The sequence below is a fragment of the Hemitrygon akajei genome, chromosome 10 (genome assembly GCF_048418815.1).
Source record: "Hemitrygon akajei chromosome 10, sHemAka1.3, whole genome shotgun sequence".
Lineage (NCBI taxonomy): Eukaryota > Metazoa > Chordata > Chondrichthyes > Myliobatiformes > Dasyatidae > Hemitrygon > Hemitrygon akajei.
In genome coordinates this window covers 149,418,210-149,438,239 of record NC_133133.1, presented here as the reverse complement: position 1 = coordinate 149,438,239, position 20,030 = coordinate 149,418,210, and the positions used below count along the sequence as shown (strand labels likewise).

General features: G+C 41.4%; 1 protein-coding gene across 1 annotated transcript; it reads right to left on the bottom strand.

Moving 5' to 3' along the window:
- Positions 1 to 6,911: 6,911 nt before the first annotated feature.
- LOC140734122 (hemagglutinin/amebocyte aggregation factor-like) lies at positions 6,912 to 15,974 on the bottom strand. The gene is made up of 6 exons (XM_073057700.1): positions 15,809 to 15,974; positions 15,070 to 15,099; positions 11,023 to 11,101; positions 10,070 to 10,258; positions 7,398 to 7,550; positions 6,912 to 7,064 (listed from the first exon to the last, which is right to left on the bottom strand). Exons 1-6 carry the CDS (start codon positions 15,867 to 15,869, stop codon positions 7,019 to 7,021), a joined length of 558 nt encoding a protein of 185 aa, XP_072913801.1. The 5' UTR covers positions 15,870 to 15,974; the 3' UTR covers positions 6,912 to 7,018.
- Between the last annotated feature and the right edge of the window lie 4,056 nt (positions 15,975 to 20,030).

The window sequence follows — 20,030 nt, the reverse complement described above, 5'->3', positions numbered from 1 at the left end:
TACCACGTCTACTGGAAGCTCCTTCCACACAGCTACCACTCTCTGAGTAAAGAAATTCCCCCTCGTGTTACCCTTAAACTTTTGCCCCCTAACTCTCGACTCATGTCCTCTTGTTTGAATCTCCCCTACTCTCAATGGAAAAAGCTGATCCACGTCAACTCGATCTATCCCCCTCATTATTTTAAATACCTCTATCAAGTCCCTCCTCAACCTTCTACGCTCCAAAGAGTAAAGACCTGACTTGTCCAGCCTTTCCCTGTAACTTAGGTGCTGAAGCCCAAGTGACATTCTAGTAAATCTTCTCTGATGTTGTGACAACCTGTTAAGCTACTCTAAGATCAAACTAACACTTCCCTCCCATATTGCCCTCTATCTTTCTATAATTCATGTGTCTAAGAACCTCTTAAATGTCCCTAAAGTGTCTGCCATACCACCACCAGCTCCAGTACATCCCTCCCTACTGCAGCTGTGATAATATCCCTGGTTAGCAATGTCACCCCTGCCTCTCTTACCTCCCTCCTTTCCCTTGAGACATCTCTAAACTCAGAAACATCCAGCAGCTATTCTTGCTCTTGTGACAGCCAAGTCTCTGTAAAGGCTACGATGTCGTAATTCCATGTACTGATCCATCCATCTTCTAAGTTTATCACCCTGGTTCCTGATACTTCTCACATTAAATTAGACACATATCAACCCATCGAGCTGACTGCAATGTCTGCCCTAGCCACTGCCTATCATTACTCACAGTTTTCTACACGTTGCATCTACCTTACACCAACTGCTCCACCCTTTGATCTATCCCTCTGGTCCCCACCCCCTGCCAACCTTCCCAGCAGCTTTAGTAAACATGCCTGCAAGGACATTGGTCCCCCTCAGGCATAACCCGTCACTTATGCACAGGTCAAACCTTCTCCAGAAATGATCCCAGTGATCCAAAAAATCTGAAACCAGTTCTTCAGCCACATGTCCATCTGCCATATTCTTACCCTCACTAGTCCGTGGCAAAGACAGCAATCCAGATATTACTACCCTTGACTTAAGTCTTTAAAGCTTATTTTTTATCATCCTTTACATTATTAAAGACAAAGAGGTCTGAGATTTTGGTTGCTAACTTCATATCCTGAGGTCACCTGCAAGAGAAGTGAAGAAACTTGGCTATGATAGAATAAAGGACCCTACGGAAAATTCTGGCAATTCTGGACAATGTTTCTCACCCTCTGTATGCCACCTTGGCCAAACAGAAGAGTGCTTTTAGTAATAGACTAAGACGCCTGCACTGCTCCAAAGAGTAGGTCATTCTTACCCTTGGCCATAATGAGACAGCCTATAGCCGGGGGAAGCAATGGCCCCCTTCTGTTAGATCCTTTGAAATAATTTATTTTTTGTTCTTTCTTATTTCTCTTCTAACATTTGTATATCTGTGCATTTGTAATGCTACTGTGATACTGCAATCTCCTTTGGGATCAATAAAGTATCTATCTGATTAGTTTTAGTCTGTGCTGCCACCCAGTGGAATGTTTCAGTATAGATACAAACTTGTTTTGAGAAATCAGATTTATCACTATCCATAAATCTTCAGGGGAGTCTTCAATCATCTCCATGTACCTCAGCAACTACATCTCCCTGCCATCCAAACCCTCTCCTAGAAATCTTTCTCTTAAATTACTGCAAATATACTTTGAAGTTCTCCTTAACATAGTATTTGCCTTATTTATAATGATTTTGGTTTTACTGTTGTTCCACCACTTCCTTAACTTTATGCTCTTCATTGTCCTTGTCTCAAGCACGTATGCCCATAAAAATAGGAGTTAACTCCCTGGTGGCTAATACTTAAAACTGAGAATTGGTGAGCCATGTTCGCCCACCAGCAAATGTAGGACTGCATTCCAGAACCACGTGGCCTAGTCTATATATGTCAGATATATAATGAGGAATATGCAGAAGACTATATCAGGTTTATCTGAAAATGTATGCAACTTGCAGAAATTCAACAAAATTCTAACCAGCAAAAGCAGCAGGCTACAACCAAGTTAGGAGCAGGAGGATGTAACCCTTTGAAGAATAAATTAGATGCTTCCTTGACAGCCAAATAAACCTTAGTGAAGGAGGTGGAAAAATACAAGGTGCCCTTTTGGAAGGCAAAATGCTTGTAGTGGTTCCTGTCTATTCATTTCAATTTACATTAACTGTTAAAGGCCCTATTGTCAGCTGAGTAATTTAGTGAATAATGTATTTGAACGCTTGGCTCCTACTCTCTCTTTAAAGTTGTCTTTTATTTCTTCTGATGTTCTAGCATGAATGGAATGGCAGGCATACAATTACCGCAGAAGTACAATAAACTGATGTCGTCGGATGCAAGCCAAGGTCTTGATGAATCAGGATTGAGCTTATTATCACTAACTTTTAGAATTAAACAAGCACACTAGATGAAATTGATCTTCATTCCAAGACAATTTATAACCACAAATGAAAGTACTGTTTTCATCTGAGCAGTGAAAAATCGGAGACATGAAATGTCTAAGTATATGAAAGGTGTCTACAGGGATGTTCCTGTAGCATCAAAACAATGCAAATGTTGCAGCACGTGCACGTTTGTAAATTTATATTATATTACAATTGACTCTGAAAACACAGATGTATTATTCATGCAAATATGTTATTCATGTTGTCAGTTGTTTTGACCATTTTGGCACAAAATTGTTTATGTTGATAGTTCACATAAACATATCTTTAAAAAATGATTGAGATGGAAGCAAGACTGTGCATATAATCAATGAATAGTGCTCACACAGTAAACAATTTTCTAAAGAAAATCCCAATGCTATGACAGTCTTATTTGTTAGAATGTATGAGCCTGCCTGAGGCAAATGTTTGTACTTTGTATTTCACAATTCTTGGTCGGGTTAATTGGCCTAAGCCTCTGTACTAATTGTAAATTATTTTAGACAGTGCAGGCAATTGTTGATAATTCATCTTCTTTAAACTGCAAACTGCAGGAAATAGATAGATAGATAGATAGATACTTTATTCATCCCCATGGGGAAATTCAACTTTTTTTCCAATTGTCCCATACACTTGTTGTAGCAAAACTAATAACATACAATACTTAACTCAGTAAAAAATATGATATGCATCTAAATCACTATCTCTGGTATCCCTGGTCCATTTTAAAATCACTGTTGTATGTCTGCAGCTGATGAAGATGAGCAGAATTGGTGAATTGAACTAATTATCCTCCTTCATAATCTTTTGAGGTCAGATCACCTGGCTTTGTGAAGGTTACAACATAGATCTTAGGACACAATGACAACATTTGGGTATTTAGGGAATACAAGGAGAGAAGAGACGAAGAAAGGTGTGGACTTTCTTTGATCTTACACTGGATTAGAATTCTTTCTTGTCTCTGATTATGTTCCCTGCCACAGTTTACAAAGACTACCAGAAGGCAATATGCAAACAATGGTTCAATGGTTCCATTAAATATCAGAGAATGTGTACAATATACAGCCTGAAATTCTTACTCTCCACAGACATCCTTGAAACAGATGAAAAACACCACTGATAGAGAAAAAAAGTAAGAAGCCCAAAGCCTTGTGCCCCCTCCCATGCACAAGCAGCATCAACTCTACCCCTCCCTCCGCTGATTCTAGCATAAAGCATCAACATTCCCACCACCCACCATGCAAGGAACAGTAAAGCCCCCCAAAGGGAGACCAGGGTCTACAGTACATCAAAAACTAACTGTTCACTCCACCATTTCAAATCCCACAGAGCCACTCTCTCACTAACAAGAGAGAGACAGGGGGGACAATCAGCCACTGTTCCAGTGTTACATTCGCAGTCTGCAGTGTCACTTTGTAATTCGAAAATCAGCAGCAAACTCTCATCCACCATCGAGAGAGAGGGAGAGCAAACGCCCGAGTGCAGAGACGTCTCGTTTTGACAGCCGCTCTCGCTGTCCTGATGTTCCAGCTCTCCGTAACACTTCAGTTCGTGACACCCGGCAAGAATTCCTGTCCACAGGACCGTACAAAGCCACACCCAAAAGTGCCTAACTTCAGGCTGCACCTGGAGGTAGCGAAAACAATCGGCGAGCTCCAAGAACAGGAACACACTGCTGTGCAGAACCACAGTTTGAGTGCTGGTGTAGTCACAACCTCTGACAGGAGCCCATCCACCATGAAAAGGGGAATACAAGAAAGTTCCTCAAGTTCTGGGGTATTTGTTAGTTTGGGAGATCATTAACAAGGTCAGCATTGATCGTGATGAGCTGAGTTCTTACACAGCTACATTGCTCTGGTAAAGGTACTGTCACAGTACAAGTTTGAAATGTAGTTTGATTGGTCTTTTCTGAAAGGATGACAAGTCATTAAGTCCAAGAATAGGCTGGCATTCCAGATTGATGCTGCCATTCATTATTCAAGTGAAATGAAAGTTTTATCATAAATTCTTATGACGCTATCGCCACTTTGTAACCCCCTAAAAAGTGAAGAAAGGGTTAAATGGCAGCAATATGTTATAGATAGAGAAACAGCATTTAGGAACACAAGTACCAGGGCACTGTATACCATCTCCTCTGCACTAGTTGTGTTAGGTGGTGGTAAAGGCTTACTTGTTGATATGATGACTATTTATGGTACAGTATACAGCAGACAGAGACTTCTTGTAAAACTAATATGTATCTCTGGCATTGGCATTCCTAGTGCCACATTTCCCACAGTCAACCTCACTGAGGATCACTTCACCCAAATGCAGCTTTCTGTCTGCATTTGCACTGCACAAAATGATCAACTGTGACTCGAGGGCCAATCTGCATGCACACACTTGAGATACCTCAGCCAGTGAGAGTGTGTATATTGGGCTATGAAAATATTAAATGCCCACATAATGTATTTGTAAAATGTGAAGCAGCTTATCACCTTTTCAACACACAGAAAATGCCAAAGGAACTCAGCAGGCCAGGCAGCATTGATGGAAAAGAGTGAACAGTCTATGTTTCAAGCCAAGACCCTTCATCGGGACTGGAAGGAAAGATGAGAAGTCTTGTGTGTGTTGCTTGGATTTCCAGCATCTGCAGATTTTCTCATGTTTACGTTCTCCCCTTTTCCACCATTTAAATTCTCAAGGCATCGGTTTGGGTCTTCTCCTCCACGAGCCCAAAATGATTACATGAGTACCTGCTTATTCACTGGATCTTCCTAGACCCGGTAGTCATAAACAAAAGATCTGTTTTCAACTGTCCATCTTAATATCAAAGTTATATTTGGTCTGTATCTGAAACATCTGCAAGCCTAGAGCCACAATGGTAATAAGGTCAGGAAACAATTTTTGACCTTGATTCTCCCTATTTCTGACCTAGATAGTGTTATAGAGCATTGAATGACCCAACATGTGCTGGATGCACAAGTTCCAGTATCCTTGTACAAGTAAATTTAACCCTCTTCATTCATTGATGCATTGTAGTTCTTAAAGCTGTTCATCTGAACTTTGTGTATTAATGTTCTCTATGTGTTTTCTCCTTCATAAATATATGCCAATTAATGACAGTTACACTATACTCTTTTGGATACCCTGAGGAACAGTAGGTCAAATTTTACAGTGTTTACAAGGAGATAACAATTGAAGTGAAGTATTATATTCTGCAGTTTTCTACTGCAGTCTGTTGAGTTGCAATATTGCAATGGATGTCAAATAGGTGAGGGGAAGAATGAATAAAACTTCGTAACAGGAGTGGAAAATGGAAGTTTCGAACCAGTAGAGACTTCATGATTATCTTTGCCTCTCCTGTTCCATTACCTCCCTGTGACAAGACTCCTTCACTTTCTGTAAAGGAACCACAAATTGGAACTGAAATGACCCACTGCCATCATGCCACATTTCCACAACCCATCCTCACACCAGCTGGTGACCATCAGCATAATCTAACTAGACATGCAAATAAAACTGACTAGTTGTTTGTCACACAAGTCCCATTTTACCAACCACCTCAGTATTGTGTCTGGGTGATGTACTTAGATCTTGTCACGTTGTCTGCACTCTAAAATTAACACGTTGATTTGGCTACAGTGCACAGTTCTCTTGTGCTACATAAGCCTTTCTGAGCAGTTTAGTTCATTCAATTCTGTTACAGTGAATCAGAATTATGTAAACTAAATGTAAACTAAACTCTGATTTGAGATGAAAACAAAATTGCACAGAGCTTGGTGATGGGTTATTTTGTCTTGAATTTCACAAAGTTTATGTTTCCCTGTTTAAGAAAGGCAATTCTGAATAAGAAAGACGAAGTGACTTTCAAAGGTAAGTAACGATGTATAATGATTTGAATGATTTATAATGCGGCCAAAAATGCTAGATAGCCAGTTTTAAGACATCCTCAAGCCCAAACAATTGTTGCAATTTTAAATTCACAAAACCAAGATAAGATGTGAAATGAATTGCTATTAATATTTACAACCTCACACTATTCTCTTGGGCTGACGCAGATCACTCCTTGTATAATTGGATACCATAAGGCAACCCCTAACAGATAGGGTTATGGCTTTGAAGAACTACTAAGTCCAAGTTATCTGTACTGCTCTGGTTGCCCACCAAAACTAGTCACATTTGACCGTGTTTGACCTGTATCCCACTGAAGCTAAGTTGTCATTCCCATTTCAGAGAAAGGAGAAGATTGATTAGCGTAGGAAACTGAAATAACACACACAGACCAAACAGAATTTTTTTTTGCTGCACTTCAGACACAATCACCCTTTCAGAGGTCCATTGTGGTATCTTTTGCTCTTATGGTTCGCCAAGCTGACAGTTCCAATACTATCCATAAAACATGGAAATATGTTCCATTTCCTACTTCCAATCCATCTTATTTGACCAACATACTGCTTTGAAATGGTATTAATTTGAGAAATCTAATATTTCTGCAGCTAATACTTTATTTTTTTACATTTTCAAAGTACATTGAATATCTCTGAGCAAATCATCTAAACATTGGTGAACATTTTGCCAACCAGCCCTCATTAAATTAGCATGCCTCTCGCTCACAGTATTGGTACTTCCATCGACGGTCCCTGTCAATAAGAAAATGAGTACAGCAAATTAAGATATGATAAAATAACTTGGTTGAAAATGTATAGAGGAGAAACTTGATTTCACTAATAGAAACAATTTCAAATTCACATGGAAATCAATAGTCTACAATAAACATAATTACTTCACTATGGATTTACCATTTACAAACATACTAAATTACCTCTGTTGCTGCCACTATACCATTTCTGAAAGTGCCTTTATAACCTCGGCAATAAATCCAGTCTCAGAGGTGTCTTGACAATATCTGAATACAACATATTACCCAAAAAGAGAAGCGAAGTGAAAGTGATAACAAGCAGCGATTTACTCACTCGTGATAGTTATCGTGGTAGCTGGAAACGCTCACAAGGTAGCTGGATTCTGGAACTTGCCAGCTGAAGTACTCGTCGAAAAGATTCAGGTAGTTTGTCCAGAAACAGTTTTTGTTGCAGACATTTTCAACACGGCAGCAGTAAAATTTCCATCTGGCATAGATAAAGCAATAACCCGATCACTAAAACCATTTTTAAACACAACAAAGGGTTTGATCAGGGCGATGTACGCGGACTGGTGCGGATCAGTGGAGAACGGCCCTGTGGTCTGCATTGGCTAGCGGGACGGCACTGAGCTGCACACTACTGGTTTGATGTTTGGTATTTGATGTTCACTCCTTTTCTGCCATTTGAACAATTTGTGGGTTTTTTTTGCACATCGAGTGTATGATTTTTTTTTAAGGGGTTCCACAGTGTTTCTTTGCTTCGTGGCTACCTGCGGGAGGACGGAGCTCAGAGTTGCATTTTGTATGCATACTTTAGTAATAAATGTACTTCGAACTTGTAACATAAAAGAGCCTTTAAGCTGCTAATAAAAGAGAATATGGATAAAACAGGACCATTTAAGAACATTTGGAATTGCATGTACGGTACACACCAAAGGGGGGAGGGGTGAGTAACGAAAATAGTGGTGTGGTCACAAAGAGCTTGGATTGCCTTGTCTCTGAACCACTATCTCAGTAGCACTAAGCTGGAAATGAAGGTCTATCCCTTTTGAGGGTTGCTAGTGCAGTAATGTGTAACGTGTACAGAGTAATAAAGAGAATTACAAAGATTTTTCTTCAGCATTATTGGCCTTTTCTGTCATGTGTTGCACTGCACATTTGCACAGATCTGGTGCATCCCAATTCATCATATGGATCCTATAAATTTCTAAGATTTTCAAAGGTATTTAATTAAAGTGGGTTGCAAAATATCTCTATAATCAGCTTATCGTTTTTTTTACATTGAATGGCAAATGTATTCTGTGCTGTTGACTTATGAATCCAGACCAATCCAAACCTAACTTAGTGGCTTCACTTTGAGCAAGGCACCATTGCCCTCACACTCAATTCCAACCATATTGTTTATCCCGAAAGACGTCCTGTTTCTTTCCACTTAAGAACTTTTGATCTTACCCATAGGAGTCAGGGTTTCTGATATAATTGGATTATCTATGCTGCTATTTTGCGACTTTTCCACTTTAGCAGTTGCAAGATGTAGGCCAACAACCCCAAATAGTAATTTATAGTTTCCTTGTGCTCAGATCTAAATTTGAGCCCCTTTGCTTCTAGTCTTCTCTTAAGTCACCGTTATTTTTCTGTACAACAGGAAATTTAATGACATTTAATGCTTTGGTCAACTTCGTCATGACAGCCAGCTTCACTTCTTTTCTGATCCTTCCTCACTAGAGGTTCACAGCAGAGCAACATGTAGAGAGTGCATAGAAAATTAGAGAGGTACGTCAGAGAACTCTTAACAGTGTGCTTGGTTTTCTCAAAGTTCTCCTTTGTACACACCTGCACATCATCGCAGAGGTGATCAAATATGTGACTGTCACGCTCTTTTCACATTATAGACAACTTATGCTTTAAAAATGAAAATGATGAGGTAATAGTATTTTTTAGGTTTTGGCACTGAAAATTACCATCCAGTGTGCTATGTCTTTTCACATTTGCCTGCGAGTTGAACTCCCTAAAATGAAAAAATATTTCCTTTCTCAGCTCCTCTCTAATCCTGTGAACTCTCAGTATTCTGATTAGTCTACTATAAGGGTCAAACATTTGCTGAAATCAATGTGATTACATCGAGTGGCATCTCCTTCCCCTGTTAACTCCTCAACATTTTGTGGCAATGACCAATCTGTAATTGAAAGAATAGGAAAAGGTCAGAAGTAGTCTACCCCCAGCTGAATTGTATACTTGATAAGGTTGATTTACATAGTCCCTCAACATTTTTGTAACAATTTGCCCAGTGCAGGAGCTAATCTAATTGTCTTGTAATTGGCTTGTCTCTTTCTCCCTTTTTAAACTGTGGTACCAAGTTAGCAATTACCTAGTCTGTGCCTATAGTCAGAGAGATCAGAACCTTTGCTATTTCCCCACCCTCTTCCATTAAGAGCCTGAAATGCCTCTTCCACAGACATTGGATCCATTTGTACTTTGAGTGTTTAATGTGAGAGTTCCTTTAGGAACTGTGCATATTATGTGGTATGATTTTAGATTCATTATTGTTCCAGTCACTGTTGTGAGCTAACTGCCTTCAAAGAAGAATGTTTTGTTGAGGAGGAGCCAAATTGAGAAGGATATTGTTTCAGTAAAAAGGAGTTTAGGGAGAGAAACAGAAAGAGAGAGGGTAAAGAAGAAAAACACACACACACACACACACACACACACACACACACACACACACACACACACACACACACACACACACACACACACACACACACACACACACACACACACACACCCCCCCCCCCCCCCCCCCCAGAAAAACAGAGGGAAAGCCAAGCCACTCATTGTTGGTAGAGAAGGTCTGTCAGACGTGAAGTTAAAAATGGAGACAATGCCAAATCAGTTAACACTATCATTTTTTGTTGATTTTACAAATGGAAGAAATTACACTCAATTCTCTTAAAATAGACAGAATCCAAAGGCTATTGAGAATGAAGCAAATACTTTACAAAGTACCTCCTATCCTCTTCATGGTTCTGGTGGTAGGATTCTACACCACTAATAATGGAGTTAAATGGGCAGGTGAAGGTGAATTCTTCATCAAAGTTATTCACGTAGTGGCTCCATGCACAAGAAGGCTGCTGGCTGAATGACTTCCGACATTGGAAATCCCATTGACGATCCTCATGGTGATTGTGATGCTGACTAGAACAGAAAGTACGGGGCATTTTCAGGAAAATTGCAGTTTTTAGAATACCTAGGTCTGGAAATCCGTTAGAATGTGTATTCTGTTAAACCGGCTGAAGGAAGTCTCTTCCTTTACTCTCAAAATAATCATCTGAAATGTGCGGAGAGAGCATGGAACCAATGTTCATTATTCCACAGCCCAAAGGATGTCACTCATACACCAAAGTAAGACTGGTAGTGAAATTAGTGAGGGTGATGTGAATATTCCCCTGGCCTGGAGGTGTTATAACAAGGTGGCTGAAAAAAGAAATTCAGATCTTATGCACTCAGTAGCCTCTGTAATAGGTACAGGAGTGGAACCCGGTAACCCGGTGTGATCTTCTGCTGCTTTGCCCACAGAAGAGCCACTCACTGGATTTATTTTTTTGTTTTTTTACACCATTCTCTGTAAACTCCAAAGATTCTTGTGTGTCAAAATTCCAGGAGGTCAGCAGATTCTGAGATACTCAAGTCACCAACAATCATTTCACTGTCAAAGTCACTTAGATCACATCTCTTCCCTATTCTGATGTTTGTGCTGAACAACAGCTGAATCTCTTGACCAAGTCTGCAGGCTTTTGTGCATTGAGTTGCCGCCACATAATTGGCTGATTAAATATTTGCATTAATGAGCATGTGTACCTAATAAAGTGGCCTCTGAGTGTTTGTACTAAAACCAATCCCACCATTGTAGAATTTAAGTCTGCCACCAAATTACCGTGCAGAAACTTTTAATCACTTACCTGGAAATTGCCTCAATTGTTTCAGATGCGGGGCAAGTAAAAAGCAGTTTGTCATCATAGTCATTCACCCAGCGATTTTCTGAAATGGAGCACAGTCATTTCTAATTCACCAGACATAAAATGTGATACAAGTACAGTTGAAGCTGTTTTTTTTAAGAAATTGACAATTAGTGACAGGTTCAGGAACTTGTAAAGGAGGAAATATTTAATCTGCCAAATTTCAATGCAAAATATCTGTTTGGAACCAACTGAACTATGATATCAAACACTACCTAATGTGGTTTAAAATCTGCATCATTATCTGAAAATGGAATCACCAAAGGGGTTCTCATTCAAACAATTGATTTATTTAACTCCTGTATAAATGCCAGCCTTTATAGTTTACTGAAAGGAACCGAATTCTTAACAGCTGTGTTTTTGTAGTGTGATTTACTTTAAGAGATATTCATTAAATGATCTGAATCCTCTACAGCGGCAGGGGAAGGTATGAACAGGGGAATGTGAGGAGAGAAAGGGAAAGAGGAATGAAAGGGGGTAGGGAAAAGGGTATTTTCCATCAGGCCGAGCTCTCCTCACATCCTGCAGAAGTGAACCTAATTTAATATTGCAATTTGAAGTTAAGAACAGAGAGTGGCAGGACGTAGTGGATGGGTAGCCCAGAACTCAGAGAAGTGGAAATAGGATGTAAGAAACATGTGTTCATAACCTCCAAAGACAGCCTCTTGTTCTCAGAAATCAACCAAAGGAACTTCCTCTTAACTGTCCCCAATATAACTACATCCCCACTTAAATATGAAAACAAAAATGCACACAATATGGTCTCATGAAAGGTCTGTATTCAATCTTCCTTGCAAACGTTTCACTTACTTTGAGGTGCTTTGCTGTTCTGGTGTGCCGGCTTTCTAATTTTGTGTATGAATACATCCGGATCTCTGCAACATCCTTCTCCATCTCAGCAATATTACATTTTTGCTATGCATCCAACCAAAGTGGATAACCACAACTTATACTCCTTTTGACAAATTTTGCAAACCCTTTTGCTTTGCATTCTCTGCACAACTTGCGTTTTCATCTTGCTCCCGTCTTGGAAGTGGAAGAGCTCGAGCTTAATCACACTGTCCAGTTTGCCGATGACACGACGGTGGTGGGGCTCATCACAAATAGCAGTGAGGTGGCCTACAGATAGGAGATGGAAGAGCTCAAGGCCTGGTGCCAGGCAAATAACTTCTTCTACATTGTCTACAAGAGGAAGGAGATGGTAAGGAGAACTTTGACCAGTTGCTCCGCTCTTCACCTTGGCGGCACAGCAGTGGAAGCTGCAAACGCTTTCAAGCACCTGGAGGTGCACATCTTGCACCATCTTTCTTGGTCCCAGAATCAGGAAAGCTCACCAACACCTCTACTTTCTGAGGAGATTAGAGAGGGCTGGACTATGCATATCAGTACTCACGACTTTCTACAGATGTGCAGTAGAGAGCATTCTAACACACTGAATCACTGCATGGTACAGAATCTGCACTGCAGCAGACTGGAGGGCTCTACAATGGGTAGTCAAAACTGCCCAAAGCATCATCAGCACCAACCTACCTGCCATCAAGGACACACAGAGCTGTGCAGAAGTCTCGGGCACATATATACAGCTAGGGTGCTTAAGACTTTTGCACAGAACTGTATTTGTCAATGTGGAGTGGAGAGCGAGTGTAAATCTGATGAGCAAAGGATGTTGAGAATAGCGAGAGTGGAGTGCCACAGGAGGGACATGGGACAGGGGGCAGAGAAGGAATGCCATGGGTGAGGGCAGACGTACCCAGCTCTAAGACATGAGAGACAGACGTTTGATTCCAAACAATTGGTTTATTGATCGTTACAGAATGTCTCTTGGTGCTTCCCCTTTTCCCAACCATGATTCCCCTCTCCCCGCCCCCTTCCAGCTCTCAGTCCACAATCAGGTCTATTGTCACTCATGTATGTCATGAAACTTGTTTTTTTTTGCAGCAGCAACATTACAGTGCAATACATAAAATTATTACAGTACTGCGCAAAAGTCATAGGCACCCTAGCTATATATATGTGCCTAAGACCTTTGCAGAGTACTGTGTATACAGAAAAGTGTTGGAAAAAGACCAGCAATATCATGAAACATTTTACCCTACTTGCTTATGGACTGATTGCCCTATTCCCGTCAGGGAGGAGGCTACATAACATCCATGCCAAGTCCACCAGACTCAGAAAGTTACTTTCTCAAGCAGTAAGGCTGATCAAACCCTCCACCCACTAACCCACCCCCCACTCTCTTCCACCAACGTTCCCGCTAATCTTTTTAAAGCTGTGTGGAGCAACCATTGCTCAGAACCAAAAACTTTTACCAGGCCTGAAAACCGTGGCATTTTACAAGTTTTTTTAAAAATATGATCATCAAACAAACACAAACCACAATTCACAACACAAGTAAATTACATCAGAAAGGCAAAACAGACAGGCACAATGGCAGAAGTAAAATGCTTTGACTAGACTGTGTCGGCTTTCTGCGGCCAGTGGTTTATTAACAATGAGCTACTGACTTCCAATCTTGTTTATTGTTACAATTTGTAACGGTGTTGTAACTTGAAACACACACTATGTAAATATGCTGAAGCTCTGAAATATTTCAAAGTAAAGGTTGTGGTATGTTTGTTATTTAGAAAATTGATGGATTATATTCATTAACACATAATTATAGAGTATTTCACAATTATATTAACATAATTCAAAAATATATTAACATAATATAAAAGAAAATTCCATCTGTGTGGCAACAAAGGCTATATGCACGAGAGCGTTTCAGTTACTGTGCAGCCACACGACTGTGTAGTTAGAGGAAACAGTGACCCTCATCACCACTAATTTATTATTTCCTATCAGAGTCACCTTAGGTCCAGACACTCCTGTGCTTAGCCCCACTTTATGGACATGCAAATAATCTTATATGAACTACCATATGTATTTATATTTATTGTGGTTTTTATTATTGTATTTTTTTTTGTGCTGAATAGGATCCAGAGTTATAATTAGTTTGTTCTCCTTTACTCTTATATACTGGAAAAATACATTAAATGATCTTTAATCTTTCAATTTTCAACAAACTTAGTTACATTACCCTTACAAACAAGCTGGAGAATCTCAGCAGGTCGGGCAGCATCTGTGGAAACAAGCAGTCAACGTTTCGAGCCGAGACCCTTTGTCAAGTCTAGGCCCGAAACATTGACTGCCCGTTTCCATGGATGCTGCCCAACCTGCTGAGTTTCTCCAGCTTGTTTGTATGGGTTGATTTGACCGCAGCATCTGCAGTGTACTTGGTGTTTACATTACCCTTGGTGTACTGATATTAACTTGACTGATTCAAAGATTTTCCATGTTCCTAATTCATACAAGACAAAACTAACTTTCCTGAGTGTATAACCATTACACATATTAAAGTATATGCAACAATCTCTACATTCATATAGTTTATAACTCCTAAAAACAACTCTGGAATGTCCAGTGTTCTCAGAATTAAAGCATCTGTGTGATACAATACTGAAACATGAGGAAACTACCAATGAGCACAGCATCTATGGTTTAGGGAGAAAAAACTGAATTCAACATCATGATTCCAGATCACTGTCACTGGCTCCTCGAATGTGCACATGGAAATATTGGGAGATGACAAGTCTGGATTTTCTTGGGATTCATTATACATTTCTCTGACATTAAATGTACCTATTGAAAATCTTTATCAGTTCATGAAAAATAATGCACAATGTAACACCGAGTTAATAATGGTGTATTAAAAAGAGAAAATGCTGAAAACACTCAGCAGATCAGACAGAGAAATAGAGTTATTGATGCTGGTTAAAGACACTTCATCAGAGAGCTGGGTTGCTAAGTGTTTCTAGTATTTTCTGCTTTTATTTCCAAATTCCCTGAAGTTTCTTTGATATTCAATAATGGTGCATTGCCTTGTTTGTCCACTCAGGTGCAAGATTCATATTTTACTTTATGTCATACAGTAGATTTCTAGTGACTTACCAGGAAGCTTAAACTCATCAGATGTTTCTGCTGAAAAAGAAAATGTTACTGATTTTAGTTTTTTAGTTATAGTTTAGTTTTATTTTAACATCATTTGATACGGGAGATGGAGTCAACTGCAACTTGGAAAACTTGTGAAAATTCTGAATCTTAAAAGGTTCAGCTTCTATGCCTAAAAATGACTTTGCTTTAAGTACAAGGCAAGACTTAGCTGCATGACCAATTAACTTACAGATTTTTGTCCTCCAAAGATAAAACAAGTATTCAATTCTAAATTATGGAACAGCATAATTATTTTCTCTCTGTATTAAAGTTCATTGACTCATGCATAAAAACAACATTGGTGAGATTGGACAATTGGATTATAAGTGTTACGTATGAAACAATACATTAAATGCGGACCATTGTGTGGAGGCTGGAGTATTGGAAGACCCGTATCAATGTCATGGTCTTCTGAATTGTCTTTAAATATCCCATGCGAGTTAACTCGGGAAGTCTCAATCTAGTTCTAATGAACAACTAGCCTGCAGCCAATCAAAAATCATAGATCTAACAGTAATTCAACATTAACTAATGTTGGCCAGAACAATAGGGTAGTAAAACATCTTCCTTTCATTTAAAGTTCAATTAGCCTGATGTCTTAGCTTCCCCCTTAACACTGGTGACTACTCCCTCTGAAATACTGAGTACTGAGTGTGTTGGATTAGTGTAGTGCGAGATAACCAAGCTTTTGCTGTACCTGAATGCTCTCCATGGACACCAGCAATGACGAGAAGAAGAAAAAGACCGAGTGACTTCATTGTTTCTGTTCGAAGGGTGGCACTTATACGAGGCACTTATTCCTCATATTTATATCCAGGCAAATGTTTCCAACAGCTGCTTTTTTAAACGCCAATCAGTTTTGTGTATTTGTATTTCACAATCCCATTTGGTGCAGGTGCTCTGAGAAAGTCAACATTAGCAATCTTTGAAATAATTGTTCAGTGGGAAAAAAAGCAGAGAACTCCGGGTGCTTGAAACAAGAGAAAATCTGCAGATGCTGGAAATCTACGTAACTCACACACAATGCTGGAGGAACTCAGCAGGCCAGGCAGCATCTGTGGAAAAGAGTAAACAGTCAACATTTCAGGCCAAAACCCTTCAGCAGGACTCCAGGTGCTTTTTGAGAAAAAAAGGAATACACTTCTACACTACATTCTGCTAAGAACAGTTCAGAATCAAAATTAGAATCAGCTTTATTATCACTGTCTTATATGATGTGAAATGTTTTCTTTTGCATACAGGGTAAAGACATGAAATTGCTATAAATTACAACATAAGTATATAGTGCACAATTAAAAATAATAAAGTAGTGTTCATGGGTTCATGAATCATTCAGAAGTCTGATCATGGACGGAAAGTAGCTCTTCCTAAGTCTTTGAGTATAGGTCTTCAGTCTCCTGCAGCATCGTCCCTGATGGTGGTAAAAAGGCTTTTCTCAGATGGTAAGGGTCTTTAATAATGAAAGTCAACTTCTCGAGGAACCATCTCTTGAAGATGTCCTTGATGGTCGGTGAGTTGTGCCTTTAATGGAGCTGACCAAATCTACAACCTCTGCAGCCTCTTGCAATTGAAAACTGCATTGGAGGCTCCATACCAGGCGGTGATGTAACCAGTCAAACTGCACTCCATTGTACATCTATAGAAATTTCCAAGAGTTTTTGCTGCTGTAATGTTGCACACTTGGAAACAAAAGGGACTTCCAGGCATGCAGAAGTTTAAAATAACGTCTCTATTTACCTTCCTGGAAATACCGGAACACAAGCGCATCGGCTTACCAAACATGCGCATTGCCATCCCCCAAGACCCCTCAGCTGCCCCCAAGTGCCTGTATAAGCTTTGCTCCTCATGACCATCAATTAATCTACTAAAATATTACCGTTGTTAGTGCAACTGAACATTAATCAAATTGTAATAAACAAAATAACAAACCAAAGCAATAAAAATAATATAACCATCATATAAGAAAATTAGGGGGGTATCCAGTGTCCATTAACATGCTTCACATAACTATAGGTCCCACACTCTCCCCTTCAAAATGAATGTCGTCCCGATATGATAGATTTCCCAGGACACTCATGTCTTCAACTGGTGAGTTATAGTGGTAGATTATAAAGGAGTCAGTCTTTCAAGATACTCTCTGTACACTCTTTGACATGACATGCATCTCCCTCTTTATGTCATGTGTCAGCAACCAGCCTCACTGGCCAGATGATATCTCAAGTGCTACTCCGCTACTTGTGCGGGCTCTGTATCTCGGACTGATGCTTGGCCTAACGTGTTATATGTGAGTATCTTGGGTGGGTTTCTTTGTCGGAAGGGATACCTTCTTATGGGAGTTGACCGCTACACAAAATCCATCTCGTCTACTTCATCAAATGACGCCTCTCGCTCAGCCCCTGCAGTTTCTCCACTCTCCATCTCTGGTTCCATCCTGCCTTCCTCACCCTCATCTGGACACTTGTCTTCTTCGCCGCCTTGCTCCAGTTCCCAGTCAGCTGCTTCGGGTTGGAACTCCTCTGTTTCCACTCTCGGCTGGCTCCTGAATGGGTCGAATGACTCTGCTGCTCGTGTGGTGATGAATCTCCAGTTACTCTCATCCTCTGAACTACTGTCCGGGTCTCTGTCCTTCTGCTTTCCCTGCCTTTCACTCTTCTTATCTGTGTTTGGCTTTTTCTTCTGCATTTTCTCTTTCCCTTGTTCATCTTCTTCCCCGGGCAGAAGGTCACAGGGCAGTGGCAGGTTCCTGTGTCGGACTCCAGTCTTTCCTGCATGGGTAGAAAGTCACAGGGCAGTAGCAGGTTCCTGTGTCGGACTCCAGTCTTTCCTGCATGGGTAGAAAGTCACAGGACAGTAGCAGGTTCCTGAGTCGGACTCCAGTCTTTCCTGCATGGGGAGAAAGTCACAGGGCAGTAGCAGGTTCCTGTGTCGGACTCCAGTCTTTCCTGCATGGGTAGAAAGTCACAGGACAGTAGCAGGTTCCTGTGTCGGACTCCAGTCTTTCCTGCATGGGTAGAAAGTCACAGGACAGTAGCAGGTTCCTGAGTCGGACTCCAGTCTTCCCTGCATGGGTAGAAAGTCACAGGGCAGTAGCAGGTTCCTGTGTCGGACTCTAGTCTTTCCTGCATGGGTAGAAAGTCACAGGGCAGTAGCAGGTTCCTGTGTCGGACTCCAGTCTTTCCTGCATGGGTAGAAAGTCACAGGACAGTAGCAGGTTCCTGAGTCGGACTCCAGTCTTTCCTGCATGGGTAGAAAGTCACAGGACAGTAGCAGGTTCCTGTGTCGGACTCCAGTCTTTCCTGCATGGGTAGAAAGTCACAGGGCAGTAGCAGGTTCCTGTGTCGGACTCCAGTCTTTCCTGCATGGGTAGAAAGTCACAGGGCAGTAGCAGGTTCCTGAGTCGGACTCCAGTCTTTCCTGCATGGGTAGAAAGTCACAGGACAGTAGCAGGTTCCTGAGTCGGACTCCAGTCTTTCCTGCATGGGGAGAAAGTCACAGGACAGTAGCAGGTTCCTGTGTCGGACTCCAGTCTTTCCTGCATGGGTAGAAAGTCACAGGACAGTAGCAGGTTCCTGAGTCGGACTCCAGTCTTTCCTGCATGGGGAGAAAGTCACAGGACAGTAGCAGGTTCCTGTGTCGGACTCTAGTCTTTCCTGCATGGGTAGAAAGTCACAGGACAGTAGCAGGTTCCTGTGTCGGACTCCAGTCTTTCCTGCATGGGTAGAAAGTCACACGACAGTAGCAGGTTCCTGTGTCGGACTCCAGTCTTTCCTGCATGGGTAGAAAGTCACAGGACAGTAGCAGGTTCCTGTGTCGGACTCCAGTCTTTCCTGCACGGGTAGAAAGTCACAGGACAGTAGCAGGTTCCTGTGTCGGACTCCAGTCTTTCCTGCATGGGGAGAAAGTCACAGGACAGTAGCAGGTTCCTGTGTCGGACTCCAGTCTTTCCTGCATGGGTAGAAAGTCACAGGACAGTAGCAGGTTCCTGTGTCGGACTCCAGTCTTTCCTGCATGGGTAGAAAGTCACAGGACAGTAGCAGGTTCCTGTGTCGGACTCTAGTCTTTCCTGCATGGGTATAAAGTCACAGGGCAGTAGCAGGTTCCTGTGTCGGACTCCAGTCTTCCCTGCATGGGTAGAAAGTCACAGGACAGTAGCAGGTTCCTGTGTCGGACTCTAGTCTTTCCTGCATGGGTATAAAGTCACAGGACAGTAGCAGGTTCCTGTGTCGGACTCTAGACTTTCCTGCATGGGTAGAAAGTCACAGGACAGTAGCAGGTTCCTGTGTCGGACTCCAGTCTTTCCTGCATGGGTAGAAAGTCACAGGACAGTAGCAGGTTCCTGTGTCGGACTCCAGTCTTTCCTGCATGGGTAGAAAGTCACAGGACAGTAGCAGGTTCCTGTGTCGGACTCCAGTCTTTCCTGCACGGGTAGAAAGTCACAGGACAGTAGCAGGTTCCTGTGTCGGACTCCAGTCTTTCCTGCATGGGGAGAAAGTCACAGGACAGTAGCAGGTTCCTGTGTCGGACTCCAGTCTTTCCTGCATGGGTAGAAAGTCACAGGACAGTAGCAGGTTCCTGTGTCGGACTCCAGTCTTTCCTGCATGGGTAGAAAGTCACAGGACAGTAGCAGGTTCCTGTGTCGGACTCTAGTCTTTCCTGCATGGGTATAAAGTCACAGGGCAGTAGCAGGTTCCTGTGTCGGACTCCAGTCTTCCCTGCATGGGTAGAAAGTCACAGGACAGTAGCAGGTTCCTGTGTCGGACTCCAGTCTTTCCTGCATGGGTAGAAAGTCACAGGACAGTAGCAGGTTCCTGTGTCGGACTCCAGTCTTTCCTGCATGGTGTTACGAACCCGTAACTGGGTCACTTACCAGCAAAGATAGAGAGGTCCGCTGAAATCTGATGGTACTATAAAAGTCTCGC

What these genes read in the sequence shown, in the direction of transcription:
- LOC140734122 (XM_073057700.1), bottom strand. Translation starts at nt 15,869, where the DNA reads ATGAAGTCACTCGGTCTTTTTCTTCTTCTCGTCATTGCTGGTGTCCAT. An exon ending in AACCATGAAGAGGATAGGAG is followed by an intron (nt 7,551 to 10,069) that starts GTACTTTGTAAA and finishes TATCTATGCCAG; the next exon opens with ATGGAAATTTTACTGCTGCC. An exon ending in TACCACGATAACTATCACGA is followed by an intron (nt 7,065 to 7,397) that starts GTGAGTAAATCG and finishes TCTTATTGACAG; the next exon opens with GGACCGTCGATGGAAGTACC.